Source organism: Amblyomma mixtum, chromosome 3 (assembly GCF_055824585.1).
Source record: "Amblyomma mixtum isolate Tamu chromosome 3, ASM5582458v1, whole genome shotgun sequence".
NCBI classification, from domain to species: Eukaryota; Metazoa; Arthropoda; class Arachnida; order Ixodida; family Ixodidae; genus Amblyomma; species Amblyomma mixtum.
This window is the reverse complement of record NC_143014.1, coordinates 378699283-378724407: the sequence shown is the minus strand read 5'-3', so window position 1 is coordinate 378724407 and position 25125 is coordinate 378699283. Positions and strand designations below refer to the sequence as shown.

The 25125-nt window shown below is 49.4% G+C and overlaps 2 protein-coding genes across 2 annotated transcripts in view; both read left to right on the top strand.

Annotated features, from left to right (window-relative positions):
• LOC149356926 (organic cation transporter protein-like) overlaps positions 1–25125 on the top strand; it is a 46335-nt gene that overhangs the window by 2601 nt on the left and 18609 nt on the right. The window contains exons 3-6 of the mRNA XM_089576465.1: positions 2465–2612; positions 3321–3406; positions 9140–9354; positions 11541–11722. Coding sequence (XP_089432591.1) covers positions 2465–2612; positions 3321–3406; positions 9140–9354; positions 11541–11722 — 631 coding nt within the window. The remainder of the gene's footprint in view (positions 1–2464; positions 2613–3320; positions 3407–9139; positions 9355–11540; positions 11723–25125) is intronic.
• Positions 13795–14698, top strand: LOC149356927 (uncharacterized). The gene is made up of 2 exons (XM_089577862.1): positions 13795–14381; positions 14458–14698. The coding sequence occupies exons 1-2, from the start codon at positions 13827–13829 to the stop codon at positions 14590–14592; spliced, it is 690 nt and encodes a 229-aa protein (XP_089433988.1). The 5' UTR covers positions 13795–13826; the 3' UTR covers positions 14593–14698.

Below are 25125 nucleotides of genomic sequence, written 5' to 3'. Positions count from 1 at the left end.
GATAAAACAGAAGACGCCACAACTGGGCTAACTTCAACTTGTTCTCCCGTTCAGCGCCAAGTGCCGCTGATTCGCGCTATACCAACTGCCCATCTTTTGTTCAATTATGGATGAAGCTTCGACAAAAAATTTGATCTCAGCCCGCTCCTATTAGGCAGCGGTTTCTCACAGAAATTAGCGGTGCCACTGTGACGTCGCTGCGTAAAGAAAAAAAAAATGTACACCGGCAGTCACACGATATGATGCGAGAAATCTGCGTGAGCAGTATTGGCTTTACTTTTGACTTTTACATTGGCCGCCTTCTCATTGCGCCTTTTAAATAGATCTCGCCATCGCTTTTTCGTTCAGCTGCTCCGATGGCTTCTGCTGGGTGAATGCTTGTGTGAGCTGGATGTGGGTGGTTGGGTGGATGCCCAAAAGTGCGTTCACCCACCAGAGGGTGCATCGGAGGCTCGGGCCCCCAGGGTGCATCGGCCGTCGCGGTGGCTCAGCGGTTACGGCGCTCGGCTGCTGACCCAAAAGACGCGGGTTCGATCCCGGCCGCGGCGGCTAGAATTTCTTTGGAGGAGAAATTCTAGAGGCCCGTGTACTGTGCGATGTCAGTGCACGTTAAAGAACCCCAGGTGGTCGAAATTTCCAGAGCCCTCCACTACGGCGTCCCTCACAGCCTGAGTCGCTTTGGAACGTTAAACCCCATAAAACAACCAACCAGGGTGCATCAGGCCCCCAGGGCGCCCGGACGGTGCCTTAATCCGCTGCGATCTGCTGCATGCCCTGGAGGGTGCAGGCTTCCCACGCACGTGCCGACAGCGACTTTATCGCTGCAAGACGAACTCACTGATGACGCAGTAAAAGTGGGAGCAAATGTACACCTGCTAGCTAAACTTTCAACGACGAATTGCCCTTGGCAATTCCCGTTGCCATGACCAGACGCTTTAAACTCTTGTTTTTAGTAAAAACTTATTCGTTAGTGATATATCGCAAGTTAGCGACAGTGAGTATTCGCACCACATTTGATCTGTGCGAGGAAATATACCAACAATAACGAAAATATACGAAAGTCATTGAGATGACCTGAAACACGGGTTCGATCGCGGTCGCGGCGTTCGAACTGCCATGCAGGCGAAACTCTAGGGGCCCGTGTACTGTGCCATGTTAACGCGCATTAAAGAGCCCCAAGTGGTTGAAGCTTCCGGAGCCATTCTCTACGATGTCCTTCATAGCCTGAGTCGATTTGGAGTGTTAAACTCACATTAAAAAAATAACTGGTCTGGATAAAATGGGCGTTTATTCTGACATATAATCTATACGGCGCAATCGTTACGAGTCCATTTGGTGAATGGCGCGTGCACTACAGAGATTTCCGCGGGTAGAAATAAAATCTGTGGTTTCATTAAATCAGGAACAACTGTTTAAACAATTTTCGTAGTAGGTCTTGCGTGTACAACTAGCCCTAGTTAAACAATTCTAAGTTCCCAATGTTGTGAAATAGCGTCAAAAAAGGACATTCTATTCATGTTGCACTATACAAGGTGTTTCACCTAAGATTTTCGAAATTTTTAACAGTAGGCTTTTTCAGTTAGAACAGCGCTTTTTTTGGGCACAGCATTGTCGTCAGTGTTGTACATTAGAATACAGATAAGACGTGCTAACTCTCAGGTTGGTGGACTAATATTGAATAGTTAACCTTTTAACTGTTACAGATAGGCTCCTTTTTTTGAAAGGCGTATACGTGCCGCAATTAATATACGAGTACATTCCAATTTTTCTACAATTTCGAAAACGCGGTTACCCTCGGTGCTGTGGCGCAACAAATTCTGTCTGTTCAGACGAGTTACCCGCACTGGAGAGATTACTTTGCCTGCAAGCTTCTCGAATGCGCGTCTATTTTGGCGCGATGTAGGCAAAATTTGTTGGGCCATAGTGCCGACAATAACCGCGTTTTCTAAATTCTATAAACTGATATGGATACTAATTACGGTGTTCTGCACTCCTCTGAATAATTAAGGAGCTTAATAGTAATAGTAAAAAGTTAACTCTTGATTATTAGTTAACCAGCCTGCTGTTAGCACGTCTTAGCCGAATTCGGATGTATTACATCGCTGACAATGCTATGTGGAAAAATGCGCTGTTCTAAATCATAAAGCCTATTTTTAAAAAGTATGTAAAGTCTTTGGTGAAATATCCTGTACAGACTGACTAAGAAGACGTCGATATTCTGAATCTAGGTGCCTTTTTTTTCTTTACAGTCTCTAACTCATAGCCCGCATGTTTTGAGCGCCTCGAAGACGCCCCCCCCCCCCATGAAAAGAAAATGCTGCGAAGTCTATATTTCCCGAAAAGGGGGAAGAAAGCACAGGAAAGCGTGAAAAACATATTGAGGCAAAGCGTTCAGCGGACCTAGTTTATTAGCCATTCTCGGATCCTAAACAATGCTCTCATGATTCGTTTGTGTCTCTTGTAGTTTTATGGCCGAATCTCCATTGTGGCTGCTTGCCACCAAACATTTTAAACAGGCGGAGAGAGTGCTCCAACGGGCCATCAAGAAGAAAAACGTCGCTGAAGTCGATGTGAATGACATCATTAAGTCGTACGAGGACAAAATGGAGAGGGTGAGTAAGAGAGCGTCGTTCAAAAAAAGTTAAAAAAAAAACGCAAGCTGCGCAACGTGGCTGCAGCCTATTTTTTATTTCGACACACATCTACTGTCACGGTGCTCATTAAGCGCTTCCTCTGCCACTTTGATTCTATTTTTAATTTTTTTTTCATATTTTTGTTTAACTTCATGTCCCGAAACTGTTGGCTGCTGAATTCCTTGATCACCTGGCACACCGACACGCGTCGCACAAACCTTGGAGCAGGAAGTTCCGAGCAAAAACCACTGTTTATGATTGCGCAGTGCCAAATGTCCAAAAGTACTGCTTGCTTGATGCAATTATTGTGTCATCCTGCACAAACGCAACGGCTCTACCATGCAGTGCAGTGTTTGAAGTGGGCGTGCTTAATCAGTAATCTAATCTATCGTTGTTGCATGCAGTCTTATGGGTTAAAATTAATTCTGTAGTGTTGTATATCAGAGTTTTGAGAAAGTTTTCCGATTCGCAAAATACTAAAAGGTATGCTATCAAAGCTGGCAATCGTGCAAGAACAAAGGTGGTGTACGAAATGTCTAAGGCGCCTGCAAAGTTTGCAGCCCATGGAGACTGTCAGACGCAAAGTTCCTTGAGACATGAAAGCATTCAGGGATTGCCAGAAATAATTTTCAGCGTTAAGTGAGCGCTGGCCTAACTGAACGTTGTGTGTCCTGCTCGCGCTTACAGGAGCGGTCACTGAAGAAGCCGACGTTCGCTGCGCTCTTCCGGTACCGGTGTATACGGAAGACAACGTTCATCATGACTTTCATATCGTAAGAATGCCACTGCATCTCTTGTTACTGTCGCGTTATTTTAGAGTGCAAATAAATCATCTCATGTCTACCAAGCGCTTACGCTTCTTCTAAGCTTGGTACGCACAAATTTACAAGACCGATGCGCTGGGATCGACCAGGTGTGGGCGCAAGAAGACGCCTTCCTCGTTCCCTTCTTTCGCCCCTCTTGTCCCCTTTTTTTCCCGCCCTTTGTTCCTTACTTTCAGGTGATTTAAAGCAAAACTGCCTTTTGAGGCATCGCACAATGCCGAGCAAATGCCTGACCAGGCTATTCCACATTTACACATATGCCTACAAAATTTCACACATTGCGAGCAGGTTTTCTTGAGAAACTCTAAATTTTTACAAACTGCGTCGCTTAATTCTAAGAAGGCTGAGGTCTTGATTTGATTTCTTGGGAGCCTCCAGATCCTTGCCTAGCAAGGATTGCCATTAAGGTTGCCTTACCTTTTTTAAAGCGTATAGTATTAGCCAATTTTAAAGTTTTGCCTTTATTATCACTAGGTATTACAACCAACCTTTTAGGCCCTCTACACCACCGCTGGTCTTCACATTTCTATAAAATTCGCGAGTAAACAATTTTTCTACAACCTTCCCTCGGGCCATGATATCCTTAGGTGCTTACGTTTCACTAAACCTACCAGAGCACAATAGCAGCGCATGTTAGCCTTGAATGCTTATGCGTCACTGAACCCAACACAACACTACACGACCTTTTCACATTGCGCCTCCACTGGCCCGGTTATACAGAAATATAAAATTGGCGAGTAAACAATTTTTCTACAACCTTACCTCGGGCCATGATATCCTTAGGTGCTTACGTTTCACTAAACCTACCACAGCACAATAGCAGCGCATGTTAGCCTTGAATGCTTATGCGTCACTGAACCCAACACAACACTACACGACCTTTTCACATTGCGCCTCCACTGCCCCGGTTATACAGAAATATAAAATTGGCGAGTAAACAATTTTTCTACAACCTTACCTCGGGCCATGATATCCTTAGGTGCTTACGTTTCACTAAACCTACCACAGAACAATAGCAGCGCATGTTAGCCTTGAATGCTTATGCGTCACTGAACCCAACACAACACTACACGACCTTTTCACATTGCGCCTCCACTGCCCCGGTTATACAGAAATATAAAATTGGCGAGTAAACAATTTTTCTACAACCTTACCTCGGGCCATGATATCCTTAGGTGCTTACGTTTCACTAAACCTACCACAGCACAATAGCAGCGCATGTTAGCCTTGAATGCTTATGCGTCACTGAACCCAACACAACACTACACGACCTTTTCACATTGCGCCTCCACTGGCCCGGTTATACAGAAATATAAAATTGGCGAGTAAACAATTTTTCTACAACCTTACCTCGGGCCATGATATCCTTAGGTGCTTACGTTTCACTAAACCTACCACAGCACAATAGCAGCGCATGTTAGCCTTGAATGCTTATGCGTCACTGAACCCAACACAACACTACACGACCTTTTCACATTGCGCCTCCACTGCCCCGGTTATACAGAAATATAAAATTGGCGAGTAAACAATTTTTCTACAACCTTACCTCGGGCCATGATATCCTTAGGTGCTTACGTTTCACTAAACCTACCACAGCACAATAGCAGCGCATGTTAGCCTTGAATGCTTATGCGTCACTGAACCCAACACAACACTACACGACCTTTTCACATTGCGCCTCCACTGCCCCGGTTATACAGAAATATAAAATTGGCGAGTAAACAATTTTTCTACAACCTTACCTCGGGCCATGATATCCTTAGGTGCTTACGTTTCACTAAACCTACCACAGCACAATAGCAGCGCATGTTAGCCTTGAATGCTTATGCGTCACTGAACCCAACACAACACTACACGACCTTTTCACATTGCGCCTCCACTGCCCCGGTTATACAGAAATATAAAGTTGGCGAGTAAACAATTTTTCTACAACCTTACCTCGGGCCATGATATCCTTAGGTGCTTACGTTTCACTAAACCTACCACAGCACAATAGCAGCGCATGTTAGCCTTGAATGCTTATGCGTCACTGAACCCAACACAACACTACACGACCTTTTCACATTGCGCCTCCACTGCCCCGGTTATACAGAAATATAAAGTTGGCGAGTAAACAATTTTTCTACAACCTTACCTCGGGCCATGATATCCTTAGGTGCTTACGTTTCACTAAACCTACCACAGCACAATAGCAGCGCATGTTAGCCTTGAATGCTTATGCGTCACTGAACCCAACACAACACTACACGACCTTTTCACATTGCACCTCCACTGCCCCGGTTATACAGAAATATAAAATTGGCGAGTAAACAATTTTTCTACAACCTTACCTCGGGCCATGATATCCTTAGGTGCTTACGTTTCACTAAACCTACCACAGCACAATAGCAGCGCATGTTAGCCTTGAATGCTTATGCGTCACTGAACCCAACACAACACTACACGACCTTTTCACATTGCGCCTCCACTGCCCCGGTTATACAGAAATATAAAGTTGGCGAGTAAACAACTTTTCTACAACCTTACCTCGGGCCATGATATCCTTAGGTGCTTACGTTTCACTAAACCTACCACAGCACAATAGCAGCGCATGTTAGCCTTGAATGCTTATGCGTCACTGAACCCAACACAACACTACACGACCTTTTCACATTGCGCCTCCACTGCCCCGGTTATACAGAAATATAAAGTTGGCGAGTAAACAATTTTTCTACAACCTTACCTCGGGCCATGATATCCTTAGGTGCTTACGTTTCACTAAACCTACCACAGCACAATAGCAGCGCATGTTAGCCTTGAATGCTTATGCGTCACTGAACCCAACACAACACTACACGACCTTTTCACATTGCGCCTCCACTGCCCCGGTTATACAGAAATATAAAGTTGGCGAGTAAACAATTTTTCTACAACCTTACCTCGGGCCATGATATCCTTAGGTGCTTACGTTTCACTAAACCTACCACAGCACAATAGCAGCGCATGTTAGCCTTGAATGCTTATGCGTCACTGAACCCAACACAACACTACACGACCTTTTCACATTGCGCCTCCACTGCCCCGGTTATACAGAAATATAAAATTGGCGAGTAAACAATTTTTCTACAACCTTACCTCGGGCCATGATATCCTTAGGTGCTTACGTTTCACTAAACCTACCACAGAACAATAGCAGCGCATGTTAGCCTTGAATGCTTATGCGTCACTGAACCCAACACAACACTACACGACCTTTTCACATTGCGCCTCCACTGCCCCGGTTATACAGAAATATAAAATTGTCGAGTAAACAATTTTTCTACAACCTTACCTCGGGGCATGATATCCTTAGGTGCTTACGTTTCACTAAACCTACCACAGCACAATATCAGCGCACGTTAGCCTTGAATGCTTATGCGTCACTGAACCCAACACAACACTACACGACCTTTTCACATTGCGCCTCCACTGCCCCGGTTATACAGAAATATAAAGTTGGCGAGTAAACAATTTTTCTACAACCTTACCTCGGGCCATGATATCCTTAGGTGCTTACGTTTCACTAAACCTACCACAGCACAATAGCAGCGCATGTTAGCCTTGAATGCTTATGCGTCACTGAACCCAACACAACACTACATGACCTTTTCACATTGCGCCTCCACTGCCCCGGTTATACAGAAATATAGAATTGGCGAGTAAACAATTTTTCTACAACCTTACCTCGGGCCATGATATCCTTAGGTGCTTACGTTTCACTAAATCTGCCACAGCACAATAGCAGCGCATGTTATCCTTGAATGCTTATGCGTCACTGAACCCAACACAACACTACACGACCTTTTCACATTGCGCCTCCACTGCCCCGGTTATACAGAAATATAAAATTGGCGAGTAAACAATTTTTCTACAACCTTACCTCGGGGCATGATATCCTTAGGTGCTTACGTTTCACTAAATCTGCCACAGCACAATAGCAGCGCATGTTATCCTTGAATGCTTATGCGTCACTGAACCCAACACAACACTACACGACCTTTTCACATTGCGCCTCCACTGCCCCGGTTATACAGAAGTATAAAATTGTCGAGTAAACAATTTTTCTACAACCTTACCTCGGGGCATGATATCCTTAGGTGCTTACGTTTCACTAAACCTACCACAGCACAATAGCAGCGCACGTTAGCCTTGAATGCTTATGCGTCACTGAACCCAACACAACACTACACGACCTTTTCACATTGCGCCTCCACTGCCCCGGTTATACAGAAGTATAAAATTGTCGAGTAAACAATTTTTCTACAACCTTACCTCGGGGCATGATATCCTTAGGTGCTTACGTTTCACTAAACCTACCACAGCACAATAGCAGCGCACGTTAGCCTTGAATGCTTATGCGTCACTGAACCCAACACAACACTACACGACCTTTTCACATTGCGCCTCCACTGCCCCGGTTATACAGAAATAATACTTCTCACAGTAACTCAATTAAAGCAAAAGCAGTGACTTTCATACTTTTCTAACTTTGCAATATTTGGAAAAGCTGCAACGTAAGTAAACTGTGCCCCTATCAACTGCATACACTAGAGGCTAACAAATATAGTAGCTTCTAAAGAGATGTCACTACCGTGAACTGTGTGATATGCCAGACGACAGTGGAAACAAGCACCTAATTTCAAACAATACAATAGGCTCAACTCCTGACGCTCAGGAACCAATAATCTCTTTATTGGTTTGCTAGCTTGTGTTCGAGATATTGTTATTCATTGAGCTCCTTATATGGGGGCATTCGATCGGGACATAGCATTTATATTCTGTCATAGCGCATTTGTATCGTGTTCGGCGTCGTACTTTCCATCAGAGCGCAACATATGGGCGAGTTGGTTACGATATGTGGTGTCAGCCAGCGTGAGTACGAGACTAGGACAATCGGACGACGAGAACGCTCATATCGTCTGATTATCCTATAATTGAATTTATGGCCTTCGATGCCTTCATATTTTGTCGGAAGCAACGTTTTCTTTTCTCTGTGTTAAGGTAGAGTTTCCAGGAGTAGTTTTTTTATGTATTTGCTCTTCAGTGTTTTACAGCTGGTATAGCACGGGGCTGCTTTCAGTGAATAGAATGTTTCAGTTGCTTTTATTGCGCATTCTGTACTGATAAAATAGGACCAATGTTTGTATCGGTTTTCGTCATCCATACCAGCAAGAAGAGCAATTAACATTAATATAAGAGGATCGCTTCAAGTCGCATGACATTAAGGGTGACCGCATGAGAGACAATTAAGTCATATGTGAGTGAAGAAGTGCACAATAAGGTTTAAAAATAAAATTGCTCTTGACTGCCAGATAGACAATAAAGACCGAGTCGGAAAAGTAGGCTTTAGTTACACCGGCAGATGTTCCCAAGTAAACAGCAGATGCAACCCATTTAGTCCTTCCCTTGCTGGTGCCAGATGCCGCTGTATCAGTATGGACCTGAGGTGTGAAAGCCGCCCGCACTCTGTCGTGTATTTAGATAAATGGCCCCGTTAAATGAGCCGTGCTTCTTGCCTCCAGTGAGCATGAACGGTAACAATGGTAGGTATCGGATCTCTTGGCGTCAGACATGACAAGTTGCTTTTTCGGTCACCGAAAAAGAAGGCGAACTGAAATGAAGGGAGAGCAGGGCTGGTAGAGCAGTGGGTTTCCTATTTTACAGAGTTCTGTCCACGCTGCTGTACTACAACCTGACCTACACAAGCATCCTGCTCGGTTCGAATCCCTACCTGAGCTTCGTACTGATGGCCTGCATGGAATATCCCCAAAAGTTCATCTCCATCATATTTATCAACTACATGAAGCGACGCACAGCCTATGTCTTTCTCTACGGCTCTGCGGCCCTGTTTTCGCTGGCTGTTATCTTTGTGCCTCCAGGTAAAGAGGTTCCCAAATGATGCATGCTCGTAGGAGCCTGGCTATAGAAGTTAATTTTCACAGTAAGAGACAACGTTCCTAATACGAATCGTAGCATTGGTTTTATTTCCACTAGTAACATAATTTTCGCGAATGAAAATTCAAAGTGTCGACGCTCATAATATTGTAGAATTCACATGCGATAAGTCAGTACCTACTTTCTGCCTCTGGGTTGCTTTGAACTTATATTAACCCTTTCCAGTCAGGTGTATTTTACCCACTGATTACTGCACCGGTCACCATTCCTTTGGGCCTTCTAGCCCATCGCAAAGGAGGAGTGTGCCACGACATGATTTGGACATAAAAATTTATTGAAAACATTTTCATTCAGTTGCGGTAGGGCATCATCGGAACTTCTTTGAAGTGTGGAACCTCTCGAAGCGCTCTCCTGGGTGGAGGCCAGGCTTCCTCTCGCAAGTCTTGAAAAAGAATGGTCTCCCTCCTGCCACCGTTTGTCGTTCTGTCACTGAAGACAGCGTGATCCGTACTGCTGCGGCCTTCAAGCCTGCCTTCAATTCATTAGACAATTTTCCGTAAAACGCGCCTGCCGGATTGGAACTGATGGGGCGAGTTTTTCGCGCCAATTCGGAGCCTGAAATCCACGTGATTTTAAAGCGGTATGGTGCGGTCATCCCTCGAGCAGAAAAGCCAAATAACCAGTTTGCATGATACAACAAACCCAACCAAAGGCACGCGGATTTACCTGCAGAAGTATTAGAAAAAACGTTGTGTCGGCCCATGCCCGACAACTGACCGGACGGGCGATGCGCGATGCGCGATGCGCGAGAGATGACCGGAAAGGGTTAATGGAATGGCTCTGCAACACGTCCAGGTTTCTATGCATTGTTGAGTATTTTATATTCTTCAAATCGTTTCTTTTCTTGCGCAGTGAATCACCGAGATAAACAGAATATTGGCGCTCTAAAACCATTATTTTATCACAACAATGCTGATAACAGACTCTAGGTTATAAGCTTGAGTGGTCGGGAACAACTCTACTACTTTGTTTCCGGGTTTTCAGTCCTAACAATTATTCATCCCACTAACTTGCCGCTTACAGCGGTGTGGTAACAGAACAGGCTTGTTATCCCAACCCCTCGCACGAGCGCCTTGGCGGAAAAGATTAAAAACTGGCAATTACAACCATCAAAATGCGAATAATCATCTCTAGCTTCTCCTTGTCATGCTGTTACAGTTTCTTGGTTTGCTCTGATTGCTGCTGACAGACATGAGTGGGTGGAAATTGTATTTTGCTTTTGGCAGGAACACAAAGAGTGTTTATGGTGTGAAAAATGTGTTTGCACGGGTCTCAGCATCTTTCCGTGTAGCGCGATTGTCGTAAGCGTCCCGGGAACATTCCCACTGTGTTAGATTCACCGCACGTTTGCGCCTCTAGCCTCCCGGATACGAATAGCGCTCAGGCTTCGGCATAGGCTGCTAAGTTATAGTACCGTAGGCTGTGGCCTAGGCTACATGCATGACCCTCCTGCAACGATACTAATGGGCCACGTCACCGGCGGCGCTCTAGCATCATTGCTGCAGCTCCTAATGCGGAGCCATATAGCCATTTTTAAGGGGTGTTTCCCGACTTTTAACCCCGTTCTGTTGCGACCACGCGTTGGACCTGATAGCGACAAAGCGCAGGATACCGGCTATATGCACGCTATGGTCACATGATTGCGGGCGCTTTCAGGTAGCGAACGCGACAAACACTACCAGGCGTTCGTTCAAAACCTCAGTCTTCAATACATAGCGCTGCTAAATACCAGCAGTGCTGACGCCACACGAATTTTGCAGCTTCCGTCATATTATGAATGCCAATACTAGAGGCAAGGCTGCAAAGACTGCACCTTCGCACGAGAACAAAGATCATTCTTAAATTGGCAGCGCAGTCGTCCTTCACACCATAATGAAGCGGCTGAAAACACTGAAGTTCAGCAAGTGCACTGCTGAACGCTGTTTCGTTATTGTGACTATACGTTAAGCTCACAAGACACTGTTGTTTATAAAGATTGGTAGAGTTCCTACTAATAAATCTAAATGTTCCTATGGATATCACACTAGCATAAATATTCCAGCTTCCTTCTTTCACGCACCGGAGAAAGATTGAAGCACCAGTAACTCTGTGTCCTCCTCCCTCTCCACAGGCATCTGGTGGTTGCAGCTTTGCTTCATGCTGCTGACTAAGCTGTTCAGGAGCTGCGCCGGCTACGTGAACTTAATCCAGATATCGGAGCTCTATCCCACCCAGGTCCGGACGCTGGCCACGGGTTGGACGTTCACAACAAGCAGGGCTGGGGCGATTCTGGCTCCGTTCACCAAGGAGTTGGTGAGTATGCTCAGTGTTATCTACGCGGCCGCTCCTGTCAGCGAAAAACCCGATGATGGGCCACTGGCGGCAAGCGTGAATTCGGGTTGTACTGTTTCGTTACCTCTCAGGAACTGAAGCAACTACAGTTCTTAAACCAACTAATTCGATTGCCTTGCTTCCAAGAAAACGTGGTACTGGCTGCTGACGTGGAATTTTGCTCGAGATAAATTGTTATCTCTTGGGCAGTTCTCGCGCTTGCACGGGGAGGGAAACGATAGGTGGTTTCTTAATCACACAGAAAATCAGTACATCTCCGAAAAAAGGGGACCAGCCAGTACCAAGCTGTAAGTTTCGTCCCAGGCGCTAAGTTTGATTCAAGCTGCGGAAGTTCGATTCAAGCTGCGGAAGTTTGATTAAAGCTGCGGAAGTTCGATCAAAGCTGCAGAAGTTTGATCGAACCTGCTGAGGTTTCGTCAAGGCTCCGGAATTTTGAAGCTATGAATAGGGTTTGGATTTCTCGGCTCTTATTGTTTTGAAAATGAGGCGGAATTTTCTCGGTGTTTATTTCATAATGCTGTTATTGGTTTCCTCCGACATATGAATGACTGACTTTTCCCACAGATTTATTGTACAATACTTTGTGGCCAAAAGTCACTCAAAGTCTGTCTCAAAGTTTTGTTACCATAAGCAGTTTATTTACCAATAATTAGCGTGCAAGTGGTAGTACTTGGAGCTGTGCTTATAAGGAAATGCTGTCGTTGTTAAATTTAACGCAAGTTAAATGAGATGGCTGGCACACAAAAACCGAACTGGAATTTTACATCTGACAGTTAAGCTAAAATGTTATCGTTGGTGTGTCGCACTGGACTAAGCGTTAGGGCGGGACCTCACGTGGTCTCTGTGTTTATCGCAGCGATGGAAGCGGCGGTAAATTCCTCGCTACCTGCAGCAAGATACTTTTTCGGGAGCGTCTTACATGCGTTCGATGACTTAGTTAACCGACTTACTGCTCTAAGCGGAAGAATACAGTGAACAAACAGACCTCAGCTACCAGGCGGTGAGCAGGTGACGCCCCCCGGTATGCAAGACGTGGAAGATAACGGAACACCACCTCGAATAGCACAACCGCGCCGCTTATCCAACGATACCACCGTCTCATGACGCCCCTGGCTTCCCTACTTGGCTATTTTTCACATCTGACTGAGAGTAACTGGCACTGAACAGCCAACTAGTTATGTCTTGCATGCTAAGAATATTGACCTTTTTTGGTTAAAACTGAGATACGAAAGCTGAAATCGGCGTAATTAATTTTTTTTTATTTTCACTCAAACTGAAGAGTCAAACCCCTGGTTATAAAAAAAAATATCGTTTCAAACGAAATCACATTTAGTTGTTTCAGACTGGCTCCCGGAAGCAATGTGAAATACATCCGTTAAATCTTTCATAGAGACATCCTGAAGTTACTGTGTGCGTGTGTGCGCGCGTGCGCGCGTGTGTGTGTGTGTAGAAGAAGGGAGCTGCACGAACGAAAACGCGATTTATTTCGAACACTTCGGCTAGGGCCTGATCAGCATTTGTGTCGGAAACGTCGGAAAAAAATTGCCGTTTTCGTTTGTGCGGCCCTCTTCTTCGATACGTATTTCTGGAACTGAAAGACTTTTTTAAAGTACACACACACACACATATATATTGTAAGAAAGAGAGTTGGAGTTTGATGCCCCAGCAGCTAGCGCCGACGACACATTACAATATATATATTGTAGGGGTGCGTTTATTAGGCGTCCTCAAGAGACCGAACCGCCGTGCAGGATCTGGCAGCGTAGACGGGCGCAGCCAGCATCAAGAGAGCGGGGCAACTTCGTCGTCGTAAGGCGCAGCGTAGTGTCGGCGCATAACTTCGTCGTCGTCAGGCGCAGCGCAGTGTCGGCGCATGGCGGTAGCGGAACCTGTCGCGTGTTCGCCAAATGCAGCCGGTACAGCCAGCGATGACAGCGCCGCCCACCGGCAGGTAGCAGCCACATTAAGGCTGGTTATAAATATTCATTCAGAACGACAGCTTGACATCGCTGCTATGGCGCAGTCTTTCTGCTTCCGGCAGCCGAGCTGAACGGATCGCAGGGTCATGGGCTCCAGCGGAGCAGCGATAGCGGCCTTTGACGGCCGCGGAAACAGGATCGATGACTGCGGTGATAAGGATTACCAGATTATTTTGCCGACACTGCCAACAGGACGTGTTGTTTTCAACACCGTTTTTCTTCACGGCGACGTGCGAGCGAGGCCGTTCCGGGTCGAGGATTTCCGTGACGCCCTGGCCGAGACTGGTACGCTCCCCGACGTGGTCGCGTTGGGGGCGTACCAAATCAACCACGTGTGGGCGGTTACCCTGCGGAACACGGAGGCAGCAAAGAAGTTGCTCGCCTTCAACGAGCTGCAAGTTAAGAAACGCCGCTGCCTCATTATCGACCCGGAAGACCAGCAGGTAAAGCTGCGGCTACACTGGATGCTTCACGGTGTGGCCGACGACGACATCCGGACGGCATTCGCGGCGTTTGGCAAAGTGACCGACGTTACGCGTGAGCGGTGGCGGATACAAGGCGTCAATGACAAGAGCTCAACGACAAGAACGGTCCTACTGAAGTTGAAGCCCGGCTTGAAAGTGGATGACCTGCCACACCAGGTACGTGTCGCCGGAGAGTTGGCTCTTGTCGTAGCGCCTGGGCGTCCAATGCAGTGCTTGCGCTGCCATGGTACAGGCCACGTGCGGCGTGAATGCAAGGTTCCCCGCTGTACGAAATGCCGGCGGTTCGGCCACGTGGATAATGAGTGTGTCCGCACTTATGCGGTGGCTACGGGCGGGGCGTCGAAAGACGACTCTGCGGAACTCCTGATGGATGTAGTCGAGGCTGAAGAATCTGCGAAAGGCATAGAGGAACCCGAAACGCAAGCAGGATCGACGGGCTCTTCGATGCCGGACGCAAGCCGATGCCGGACGCAGCAAGCCAATGCCGGACGCAGCGATGCCGGACGCAAGCCTGAAGGGGCAGAACCTACTAGAAAGGAGACGGAGGCGTCGAGCGGTGAAGTAAGCGTGCCAGCGCTCCAAGAAACCGAACCAGCGACTCTGACCGAGGAGAACCTTGACCAGAGCGGCGCCCGCACGACCGGCGTCCCTGCCCCAGCGAAGCGGCCACACGCCCAGACCGGAACCGAAGACGACAAGGCGGAAGCCCCCAGCGTCGAAGAGCCGCCGGCAAAAACGACCCAAGGACGGCGGTCGTCCATCCGGACACGATCAAATGTGTCGACGGAGAGGAGAGCCCTTGACAAGCCGCCCCCGCTGCCAGGCCTGGCACCAGCACCGGATGGCTCCGGTGTCAATGATGTCGTCTAGCCAAGCGCTAGACGTGAGGGGTAAGCACCATGTTTCCGGCCTCTTTCTTCTGCATTAAAATGGCTCATGCGTTCCCCATGAAAGTCGGTACACTTAATGTCAGGGGAATGGCAAGTAAGAAGAAGCAGAGCCAGGTGTACCGCCTTTTAACTGAGCACGACATTGACGTCCTGGCAGTGCAGGAAACGAAAATTGACGGGGAAGAGGAGACCGGGAGCATGGTGAGACGTTTCACGTCTAGGTTTTTTGCAGTTGTCGCCCACGCTGTAGGAACGTCTGCGGGTTGTGTCATCTTTGTAAAGAATGTACCGGGACTTGAGGTTCAGGCATATACGGCGTGTCCTTCGGGTCGATTTGTTTTGGTTGACCTCATGTACGACAAAACATATTGGCGCATCATTTGTGTGTACGCCCCAAATGCGGTGGATGAGAGGACAGCGTTTTTTCAACGCGTACAAAAGCACATCAGTTGTGAGAAATGCCTGATCGTAATGGGTGACTTCAATTGCGTCCTGAGGGGCTGTGACAAACCCAGTGCAAGGGCATTTAGGGACAGAAGCACTGAAGTACTCTCAGAAATTATAGACACGTGCAACCTCGATGATGTGGCCGAATGTTTAGAAGGCGAGCGTTGTGTGAGACTCACCCATTTTCAACGGTCAAGCCATGCACGGCTAGATCGCATTTATGTGTCACAGAACGTTATTTCAAAATGCAGTAGCTACAATGTAGTACCGGTATCATTTTCGGATCATTGTTTAGTGAAGTGTGGGATAGGGAAAAAGAAACGAGGAAATCAGTTTTCTTGGGAGATGTGGAAATTAAATAATAAGCTCATTACAGACGACATCTTTAGCAGGAAAGTAAATGAAGAAATCAGTAAATTAAAGCCGAGCGGGGAACTGAAAGTATGGCAGCAGTGGGAACTTTGCAAACAACAAATAAAAATAGCAGCAATCGAAAGGTCAAGCTGCATACGACAAGAGGAGAAGCGTGAGGAGGACAATTTAAGATCTTTACTAGCTAGACTTCTCGAAAGAGAAAGCGAAGAGCCGGGCAAATGGATGGATGACATTAGGAAAATAAAAATAAGATTGAACTCTTTGAAGAAGAACGCTATCGTGGCGCACTGGTGCGGGCTAGGGCGCAAGATATAGCTGATGGGGAGACACCTTCAAAACGAGCGCTAGGAATGGAAAAAACGCATGCTCAACGAAACCACATTGAACAGATTGAATGGGGCGGGGCGTTATCTGGAGAAAGCGGGCATATCCAGCAGGCATTTCTTGAATATTATCAGGCGCTGTTTGCAAAGCAAGAAGTGGATGTGAGCGCATTCAAGGAAAAGTTTCTTGGCGCTTTGCCGCGATTAGATGACGAACAGAAAGAAAGGCTGGAGCTGTCGATAACTGCGTCGGAGGTCGAGCAAGCGATAGAAAATTTGAACCTTGGAAAATCTCCTGGACCTGATGGGTTAAGCGCCGCTTTTTACAAAGCATATAAACACGAAATAGTGCCAGTACTGACAGCAGTTTTTAACGAAGCCTACAAAGAAAATGAATTGCCCCCGTCTTATGGTAAATCCCATACAGTGCTAATCCCTAAATCCGATGACGCAGAAAAGTTAAAGCAGGTCACAGCATATCGTCCTATCGCCCTCACAAACGTGGATTATAAAGTGTTCATGAAGATTTTAGCCCGTAGACTACAGTCAGTAATTCAGGATATAGTCGGTCCCCACCAGACGTGTGGGATCAAGGGACGCTCTATTGTTTCCAATATTCATAAAGCGAGGTGTGTGCTGGAATGTTGTGATTACACAAATAGCTGTGTAGCCATCCTTCAGCTAGATCTTGAGAAGGCATTCGATTGTGTTTCGCACGATATCCTGTTCTGCATACTCGACCATGTGAATTTAGGGTCCATTATTTGTGAGGGAGTGACCTTGGCGTACCGGAGCTGCACGACAAGATTAATTGTAAATAAGAGTTTGGGGGCCCGCATTAGCCTGCAGCGTTCGGTGCGCCCGGGTTGTCCCCGCAGCCCTCTTCTATTCTGCATTTACATTGAAGCGTTGTGTTTGAATATCATGGAAAGTGAAAAAATTCGAGGATTCCAGCTACAGGCAGCAGAAGTTCAGCTGATGGCTTATGCGGATGATGTCGCGGTGTTCACAGTGAACCGGGAAGGTATAACCGAGGCCGTGGCATGCGTCAAAGAATTCACCAAGATCACCGGTAGTAAAGTGAATTGGTCAAAGTCCCTGGGGCTTTGGCACGGAGAATGGCCAACGAAGCCCGGCAATTTTGCAAACGTGTCCTGGGTGACGACCCCAGTAAAGTACTTAGGCGTCCCACTGGACGGTTATCGTGATAGCGATTCGTACTGTAAAGCACAGACGCAAGCCACGCGTGAAAAGGTGGAAAGGTGGAAAGGGCGACACCTTTCAATTTTCGCAAGCGCCACAGTGTGCAATCTGTTTTTTATGTCTAGGCTGTGGTACGTGATGCAAGTGTTGCATTGTGCAAGGATGAACGTACAGAGACTGCACCGGATCTTTGCCGTTTTTGTGTGGGCTGCGGACTGGGAACGCTGCAGCCGGACCAATTTGTTTAGGCGGGTGAAGGATGGCGGCCTGAGTCTGGGACACTTATTTCTGCGGCAGATTGTAAGCAGATTTTGTTTTGTGCGCGATGTAAGCGATCCGTTTTTGCGCACTGTGTGCCAATTAAGGCTCGGAAATGCACTGCCGGACTTTGTTGTCACAACCGAAAGTTTCTCGGGACGTATTTTTGGTTACTTTAGAGAGGTTGTCGCGAGTGTTCGATTCCTGTCTGTCCGATTTTCGTATGAATATTTATCTTCTGTTAGCAGGAAGAAGTTGTATAAAGATTTGTGCGATGTAGTTCTTCCACAACCTATGTACAGGGCCTTATACAATGGAGGCCAGGGACGCGACGTACTTACGCGTGTGAAGGCGATGCAGGTGCCGCCAAGTGCAAAAACTTTTTTCTTTAAATTACATACCGGAACACTACCAGTAAAGGAATTCTTGGAAAGGAAGCAGTTATTTCTACCTTGGGGATCACATTGTTTAATTTGTAAACAACCAGAAACAATAGACCACGTTTTTTGGCACTGTTGGGAGGGGGTATACTTTTGGGACATCTTGCAACGGACGTTAAAAAAGGAATTTCCGCTCGACGCTCATGGTATTCGGTACTTGCCTGTAGAGAGTGAGGATGGGACACCATTCGACCTCATTATGCTAATGGGCCTCCATTGTATTTGGCGCTCCAGAATGGCAGGATATCATTGCGATCCTGATGCACGGCCAGCACGGATCTATTTTCGGGAGTGCATGCATAAGTATATTGAAGTTCAGAAACTTGCTCCTGAAGCTCCCGAGTGGCTCGAAAGAGTCGAGCCTTTGGTGACGCTTAAGGAGTTTTAATATGATGAAGCCACGCACCCCCGGGCGGATAGTGTTGTTAATTATTGCTCATTGCGCTCTGTAAGTGTATTTGTGTACTGTGGTTCTTGCCGAAGTCAGGCAATAAATAAAAAAAAAAAGCTGCTATGGCGCAGTGGATTAGAGGCTCGTTTTGCGTATGGAAGGTCGGCCGTTCGACTCCGCTCTCTGTACTGTAGTTTTATTGTTTTTTTTAATTTCATTTTTTTTCAATTATTTCCCTTTTAGGTCGCAAATCGTGATGCTTAGTGGCATATAACGCCGTTTAAGAGGATTTATTATCCCTTTTAGGTAAGGCGCAGTGACAATATTCAGTCACCGTGATCAATTCACCGTGGTTTCAAGCCTTGTGGCTGTACAGGCTGCAGTTGGCGAATACGCGAACCTGTCACAGTTGGCACACTACAGTTTCCCCCGGATGAAAAGGAGCCATCCTGGCGCCTTAAGGGGAAGGAAGAACAGAGGGGTCGTAGTACGGCTTCAGGCGGTCGACGTGGACGGTTTCGCGGCCACGGCGACGCAAGTACGCAGCGGGTGCAACAGGCTCAACAATATAATTGACCGGAGATGTTTGCTTGAGAACCCGGTAGGGACCATGATACCGATGCAGCAGTTTCCGCGAAAGGCCGGGAGTTGTGGGAGGTACCCAGAGCCACACAAGGGAGTCGGCAGGGTAGGAGGTAGAGGCCGCGGAAGTGTCGCGGTCATGTTTTTGCTGCCACTGGGTCTGCGTGGAAAACGAGCGAGCAAGCTGGCGGCATTCTTCGGCGTACCTGGCAGCGTCGGACAGTGGCGTGGACTCGGAAATGTCGGGTCGGTAGCGAAGAAGAGTATCCATCGTGCAGGGGGGCTCGCGGCCGTACAGAAGAAAGAAGGGAGAGAATCCAGTGGTGGTTTGTGTCGCAGTGTTATATGCGTAGGTGACGAAGGGAAGAACTTGGTCCCAGTTGGAGTGGTTGGCGTCGACGTACATGGACAGCATGTCACTGAGGGTTCGGTTGAAACGCTCGGTCAGGCCGTTGGTCTGAGGGTGGTAAGACGAAGCGGTTCGATGGATAATGCGGCATTCCTTGAGGAGGGCCTCAAGAGCGTCAGACAGGAATACGCGTCCACGGTCGCTCAGCAGTTCTTGAGGAGCACCATGGCGAAGAATCAGGTTCTTTAGAAGAAAGAAAGCCACGTCGCGGGCGGAGGCAGATGGTAATGGAGACGTTTCAGCATAACGTGTGAGATGATCCACGGCCACGATAATCCAGCGGTGACCAGCGGGAGTGGGAGGGAGGGGGCCGTAGAGGTCTATGCCAACGCGGTCAAACGGGCGGGCAGGGCAGGGTAACGACTGCAGTGGAGTAGGCGAGGTGTGAGGCGGACATTTACGCCGTTGACAGGATGGGCAAGATCGCACAAAGTGGCGAACAAAGCGGTACATGCCACGCCAGTAGAATCGGAGACGCAGACGCGTATAGGTTTTCAACAGGCCGCCGTGGGCACACTGGGGGTCCGCATGGAAAGCGGCGCAAATGTCGGTGCGTAGATGGCGGGGGATCACTAGGAGCCATTTGCGTCCGTCGAGCAGGTAATTGCGACGATAGAGGAGACCGTCCCGAATAGAAAAGTGACGGGCTTGACGTAAGAGGTAACGGGACGAATTATCAGTCGTAGGACTCGAAAGGAAGTTAATAAGAGTGGCGATCCAAGGGTCTTTCCGCTGCTCGGTGGACATGTCGGCAGTGGCAAGCGAGGACAAGTCGTAAGCAGACACAGGAGCAGGCGATGAAGCACTAGGTATCTGCGAGCGGGAAAGAGCGTCCGCGTCATTATGCTTGAGGCCAGAGCGGTAAATGACATGAATGTCATACTCCTGCAATCGCAGAGCCCAGCGAGCTAGGCGGCCTGACGGGTCTTTGAGAGAGGCCAGCCAGCACAGGGCATGGTGGTCGGTTACTATACAGAACGGGCGACCATAGACATAGGGACGAAATTTTCCAATGGCCCAAATGATGGCCAAACATTCTCGTTCGGTAACAGAATAGTTGGCCTCCGCTTTGCTCAAGGTCCGACTGGCGTAGGCGACCACATATTCACGGAAGCCAGGTTTGCGTTGAGTGAAAACGGCACCCAGTCCAATACCGCTGGCGTCAGTGTGGATCTCAGTAGGCGCAGTCGGGTCAAAGTGGCGCAGGATGGGAGGCGAAACCAAAAGGCGGCGCAAGGTATCGAAGGCGTCATCGCAAGCAGGCGTCCAAGCGGAGAGGTTGGAGCTGCCTGCGAGTAGCTGGGTCAGAGGAGCGATGATCGTGGAGAAATTCAAGATGAAGCGACGGAAGTAAGAGCAAAGGCCAACGAAGCTACGGAGCTGCTTCAGTGAGGTGGGCTTCGGTGGGCCCGTGTCGACGAGGGCGAGAACCTTGGCACCTTCCACGAACACTACGATGACATTAGCGGGACGACACGGAGGACTTGAGGTGTTCGAAACAAGCGCAGTTCTTGCCCCCGGAACTGCGGCTGTTAGTTTCCCTCAAGCGCGGAGCTAGAACGTCGCAGCATCGGAGAAGGGGAACGGCGTCGAGGGGAAGGCGATCGGCGAGTGGTGTAAATTTGGCGATCAGGGGAAACAAAGGGGGGACCAGGTGGCCTTCTCGGCGAGGATAGTTCGGCATCGTACGGGTAGGAGCGCAGATCCGGTCGAGAAGGCGGAAGGCGCTGGCTGCAAAGCCGCGCGACATGACCGGGCAGACCACAGGCGTAACAGATGGGTCGGTTGTCCGCAGTACGCCAGGGATTGGTAGGATGTGGGCGAACCCTTGAGAACAGAGCTTGAGACGGGGGCTCAGACGGCGGCGGAGGACGGAAAGAAGGGGCGGCCTGGTAGGAATCGGGTGCCGGCGTATGTCGTGGCCTGGCCACCGCTTGGGCGTACGTCAGGGGTGCTGTCACAGGCGCGGGCACAGGGCTGGACGGTAGCAGATCAGCGACTTGGTCTTGCACGACACGGCGAATGGTAGGAGCCAAAGACGGGGTCGAGTCAGGAACTTGGCGGGCGGGGTCTTGAAAATGGGATATGAGGGACAGCTGGCGAGCGACCTCTTCACGAGCGAAGGCTTTGATTTGGTTGAGAAGAGGGGAGTCCTCAGGAGTATTACCGCCCAGGGCCAGTGTGGAGAGGGCTTCGTCGCAGACACCGGCACGCCGTGTAGAAGCGCGCTGCTTGCGGAGCTCATCGTAGCTCTGGCAAAGCTTAATAACCTCACTGACGGTGGTGGGATTTTTCGCGAGGAGCATCTGAAATGCATCGTTAGCGATGCCTTTGAGGATGTGTTGGATCTTGTCCGCTTCTGGCATGGCGGCGTTGACACGTTTGCAGAGGTCAACGATGTCCTCAATGTAACTTGTGAAGGTCTCGTCGGTGTGTTGAGCGCGGTCCCGTAAGCGCTGTCCGGCACGGAGCTTGCGCACCGCAGGGCGGGCGAACACTTCCGCAAAGCTCTTCTTAAATACGGGCCAAGTGGGTAGGTCCGCCTCATGGTTTCGAAACCAGAGGTTCGCCACGTCCGTGAGATAAAAGATGACGTTACTCAGCTTGATAGTGTCATCCCACTTGCTATAGCTGCTTACTCGCTCATACGATGACAACCAGTCGTCAACATCTTGGTCGGCAGTCCCACTGAAGAGGACAGGGTCACGCTGCCGGATGGCGCCAGAACAAATGACGGTGGTTGAACTGGCCGCCGGTGTGGGGGCAGTCTCATCTGGCATGGTTGACACAGGCGGCAGCGTACGGCTCCGGAGTTCCAGGTTGGTAGGGGACGAACCCAGCACCTCCACGAATTGTAGGGGTGCGTTTATTAAGCGTCCTCAAGAGACCGAACCGCCGTGCAGGATCTGGCAGCATAGACGGGCGTAGCCAGCACCAAGAGAGCGGGGCAACTTCGTCGTCGTCAGGCGCAGCGTAGTGTCGGCGCATAACTTCGTCGTCGTCAGGCGCAGCGCAGTGTCGGCGCATGGCGGTAGCGGAACCTGTCCAGTTGGCACACTACAATATATATATATATATATATATATATATATATATATATATATATATATATATATATATATATATATATATATATATATATATATATATATATATATATATATATATATTGATACATGCATTCGAAGAGAAAGAAGTAGTGCATGCACGAGAAGAGGAAGAAGTTAGCTCGCTCTCGCTCGCGCGCTTGGCCACTGAGGGGCCGCCGCAGTTTTGTCGTCTCAGCTCCGGCGTTCTACTTCGCGTTGCACGCTACAGTTTGGTGGAGGTGCGGGGTACGCTTCCCGACCTGCGCACTCCATACAGCGTCACTACGGACCTCACACCGGTTCACCAGCGACCCAGCCGCCGTCTCCGCGGAGAGTCGCCTGAATTTGGGCCCCTTCCCCCCGCCAACAAGGGCGACGCAGCTGACACCAGGACCCCGCCGCCGATCCAGCCTCTACCGTCGAGTCCAATTGCCATGGCCGCTGACACCAGACCCCTGGCGCCGATCCTTTGCCACCCACCGCGAACACCGCCATCTTTTCACGGTGACGTGTTCGAAGACGCTGAGGACTGGCTAGAGACCTTCGAGCGGGTCGCACGCTACAACGGCTGGTGCGACGAGCGCAAGCTCAATAACGTCTACTTTGCCATCGAAGAGTCTGCTCGGACATGATTTGAAAACCACGAGGCTACCATTCCCACCTGGGAGACGTTCTGCCGGAGTCTCCTGGCTACGTTCCCCAACGCTGACCGCCGGGAGAAAGCTGAAGCTGCGCTGCACTCCCGAAATCAGCGCACGAACGAAAGCGTGCACATGTACACCGAAGACATGGCCCGTCTTTTCAAGCGCGCCGACCCCAACTTGACAGAGGAGAAGAAGCGGCGCCTTTCCATGCGTGGGGTTAAGCAGGAGCTGTTCGCTGGCCTCGTGCGCAGCCCACCCCGCACGGTGGCGGAATTTCTAACCGAGGCGACCACGATGGAGACGACGCTGCAACAACGGGCCCGCCAGTACAACCGGGACATCAACTGCATGGTGCCCGAAGGCTTTTCGTCGTGTCTCGGCGGCACTGCAGACACCTTGCGCGAAATAATTCGCTCTGTTGTCCGGGAGGAACTTCAACGGATCCATCTGCCCCAGGTTGCATCTGCGCCGCTGGCAGAGCTGACCGAAGTTGTCAGGCACGAGGTGCGACAGGCTGCGCAGGCACCTCCTGTCCCCGAAGCGCCGTCCCGGTTCGATGACCGACCCACGTACGCATCTGTTGTACGTCGCACGACAGGCTACGGTCCCATTACCCCAACGCCTGGCGTGAGCAACATCAGCACATGTCACGCAAGCGTGCCTGGCTACGGTGTGACCCCGCCGACCCCCGTGAATAACATCGCCACATATTCTGCAACCGCATCTGCTACAGCTGGGCCACGCCCTCGCAAGTCGGATTTGTGGCGTACACCGGACCGCAGGCCTCTCTGCTACCACTGTGGGGAGCCTGGTCACCTCTACCGCGCCTGTCCGTACCGCCAAGTGGGCCTTCGCGGTTTCCATCCCGACGCACCCTGCCCTCAAAACGGTGAACGACCGCATGAGGTTGCGCAGCATCTCTGGGCACGTCAGAACCCTGCCTACTCTGGAAGGCGCGAGTCCCGTTCCCCTTCGCCTCTCCGTTATCGCTCTTCCAGCCCTGGCCGCCAGAGTAGCTCTGCTGGCCGTCGCTCGCCGAGTCCGCGTCCGGAAAACTAACACCAGCGACCTCTGGAGGCAAGGCCGCTGACGTCGGGACGTGTCAAGATCCTCCATCGCGAAACCCTCGAGCCGACGATACCCGGACAGAGAGAGGCAGCGACAGTATCAGATACGCTGCATCCGATTTACGTGTGACAATTTATGGGACTGAGATTACCGCACTGCTCGATACCGGTGCTGATTACTCTGTTATGAGCCGTGCCTTTGCTGGAGAACTCAAGAAGGTTCTGACACCGTGGACAGGGACCCCCATTCGCACCGCTGGTGGCCACCTAATTTCCCCCGTGGGCAAGTGCACGGCTAGAGTTGGGATTAGTGGTTTTACGTACGTTGGTGAATTTGTCGTACTCCCCGAGTGTTAAAGAGACTTGATTCTGGGGATCGACTTCCTGCAGTCGAACGGCGCTGTGATTGACTTTCAGGAGGCACGTGTCACGTTCTCGACCAAACAGGCCGTGGCGCGCTTTGACTGCCGCGATCCCTGCAGCAACGCTCTGCGCATTGTCGAGAACGACGTTACGGTGCCGCCGCGGTGCAGTGTTCTGGTGCTCGTGCGGAACGACCTCCTTCACGACTACGAGGGCCAGGCGGACAGCCGTAGTCCACTGCTGCTTAAGCGGGGACTTGCCGTTGCAAGAGGTCTCGTCCAACTACGTGACGGCCGCACCCACATCCTCCTGACTAACTTTGCCAACGAATATCAGCACCTGGCCAAAGGCATGGCTATTGCCTTCCTTCACGACGTTGCTGAGGTTCCAAGTTTGTGCACCGTGGGAGGACCCACTCC

Coding starts and splice junctions, on each gene's coding strand:
- LOC149356927 (XM_089577862.1), top strand. CDS start 13,827: ATGGGCTCCAGCGGAGCAGCGATAGCGGCCTTTGACGGCCGCGGAAAC. Junction 14,382..14,457: donor TGGATGACCTGCCACACCAG/GTACGTGTCGCC, acceptor GCCATGGTACAG/GCCACGTGCGGCGTGAATGC.